The sequence below is a fragment of the Sinocyclocheilus rhinocerous genome, unplaced genomic scaffold, assembly GCF_001515625.1.
Source record: "Sinocyclocheilus rhinocerous isolate Xijiao unplaced genomic scaffold, SAMN03320098_v1.1 scaffold21, whole genome shotgun sequence".
Classification (NCBI taxonomy): domain Eukaryota; kingdom Metazoa; phylum Chordata; class Actinopteri; order Cypriniformes; family Cyprinidae; genus Sinocyclocheilus; species Sinocyclocheilus rhinocerous.
Window position 1 is genome coordinate 987,046 of NW_015641422.1, and position 2,254 is coordinate 989,299.

At 39.3% G+C, this 2,254-nt stretch overlaps 1 protein-coding gene across 1 annotated transcript; it reads left to right on the forward strand.

Annotated features, from left to right (window-relative positions):
• Positions 1 to 2,254, forward strand: LOC107754827 (tumor necrosis factor-like). Its single transcript, XM_016571427.1, has 4 exons — positions 1 to 314; positions 424 to 451; positions 571 to 642; positions 1,467 to 2,254. Exons 1-4 carry the CDS (start codon positions 141 to 143, stop codon positions 1,904 to 1,906), a joined length of 714 nt encoding a protein of 237 aa, XP_016426913.1. The 5' UTR covers positions 1 to 140; the 3' UTR covers positions 1,907 to 2,254.

Sequence of the window (2,254 nt, forward strand, 5' to 3'; positions counted from 1 at the left end):
CAGACCAACCAAGCAAAACACTGAAGTGATAAACCGCGCTGAGGAGACTTTACAAGACCATTTAAAAGTGTACTGACACGCTGCAGTTTCTTATAATTGGACATAGTTGAACTTGAGCTTTCGGAGGACTAACAGACACAATGATGATGGATCTTGAGAGTCAGTTTCTTGAAGAAGGAGCGCTGCCCTTACCACAGGTGATGGTGTCGAGGAGGAAGGCCGGCTCCTCAAAGTCAGGCGTCTGGCGGGTGTGTGGGGTCCTGCTGGCTGTGGCCCTGTGTGCCGCCGCTGCTGTCTGCTTCACGCTCAACAAGGTGACTATCCTGACCCATACACGTCATGCATGTCATTCTAAATATGCCATTTCAGGCACATATTTGTGCATTATTGTGTACTCAATGTTACGTTTCTTGTTCATTCTAGTCTCAGAACAATCAGGAAGGTGGAAATGGTGAGTTCAGTTTCATACCCTCAGTTTCATATCCCCCTTTCCCCATTCACATCAGATAATGTGATTTTCTGTTAAACTAAATCATCTTATACGAGTTATTTTGTGTTTTTCCCCATCAGAGCTAAGGCTCACATTAAGAGATCATCTTTCAAAAGAAAATGTCACTTCCAAGGTTGCCATCCATTTAACAGGTAAGCTTGATTCAGTGGTAAATGAGCTGTAAACAATCACCTCACCTCAGAATGCATTCAAAGTTTAAGCAGCTTTGCACCGCATTATACATCTTAAATATATTGCAAGAGTCCAAATACTTTTAGGGGTGATTGTATGAACTTGTATAAACTTGAATAATTTGGTTATGTATCCAAAAATGTAGGATAAACGAATATGTGTCAGATTTCACTCCTATAGAAGTACTATTAAAAGAAGTACAGTTTTAAAATTGGTCTGTTTTTGTTAGTCAAAGGAGAAAGTTACTGTATAGCAGTCAAACTCTACTATAATTTGACACAAATTCATCTGTCAATTAGAATATGACCCTGATTACAGTAGATACACTTTCACTTACAGTGAGGATAAACATAGTTTTGATGTTTTGTATGGCACCTGCCAAAACAATGAAATATTGAAATTTATAGACATTAAAATAAATTTTAAGAACATTTGTGATTATTTTGTTAACATTAATGTATTAAGTATCAATGTAATGTGTCCGTAATTGAATGGACAACTATTTTTACAGCATTCATTAATCTAGATTAGTGTTACTATTCATTATTAATTCATGTTTGTTCATAATATATGAATTAATGTTAAATTAGGCAACGTCAAATGTAAAAAATGTATTATCTACTTGCATATTTATGAATTGCATTCACCTAAACCATAAAATAAGCCATTATGGCACAGTTTATTAAGGTTGTCGCTTGATGTCCAAAGTAAAATCTGCATCCTGTAGCAAAAACCTATTGAGAAGCACCGACTTATTCCATGTTTTTGTTGTATTCTCTTCTAGGTGCATATGACCCTGACGTGTCTAAGGACAACCTAGACTGGAAACAGAACCAGGACCAGGCTTTTGTTTCAGGTGGCTTGGAATTAGTGGACAGAGAGATCATCATTCCTAACGACGGCATTTACTTCGTCTACAGCCAGGTGTCTTTCCACATCAGCTGCAAGAATGACATACCTGAGGACCACGACGTCGTGCATATGAGCCACGCAGTGTGGCGCTACTCTGAGTCCTACGGCAGCTACAAGCCGCTTTTCAGCGCGATCCGCTCCGCCTGCGTGCAGGCGTCTGACACTGAAGATCTGTGGTACAACACCATTTACCTCGGTGCGGCCTTCAACCTGCGAGCTGGAGACAAACTGCGCACCGAAACCACCACAGAACTCCTGCCCCGCGTCGAAAACGAGAACGGAAAGACCTTCTTTGGGGTGTTTGCTTTATGATATGCACTCTAAAAATCCGTAAAAACAGGACACAATGTACTGTACCTATTTATATGAAGGAACTTTCTTTCTTTTCTTCAAAACTTGAAATGTAAGGAAACAATGGAAACCTGTGGGGAGGAAAGCAGTAGCCTATGCTGAACTTCCAATGCAATGACACTGATAAGACTGAAATGACCCCTAGTCGATGTTTTATATTAAAACAGGTCAAAATCTATAACTTTTATGGATCAGATCCAGGGATCCAGATATCAGTGGGGGAAATCATGGGCATTTTCAGCTTGTGTCCATGAATGCTGAATTAAAGCAATCCAAGTTATTTATATACTTAAAATGATGAGTATTTAT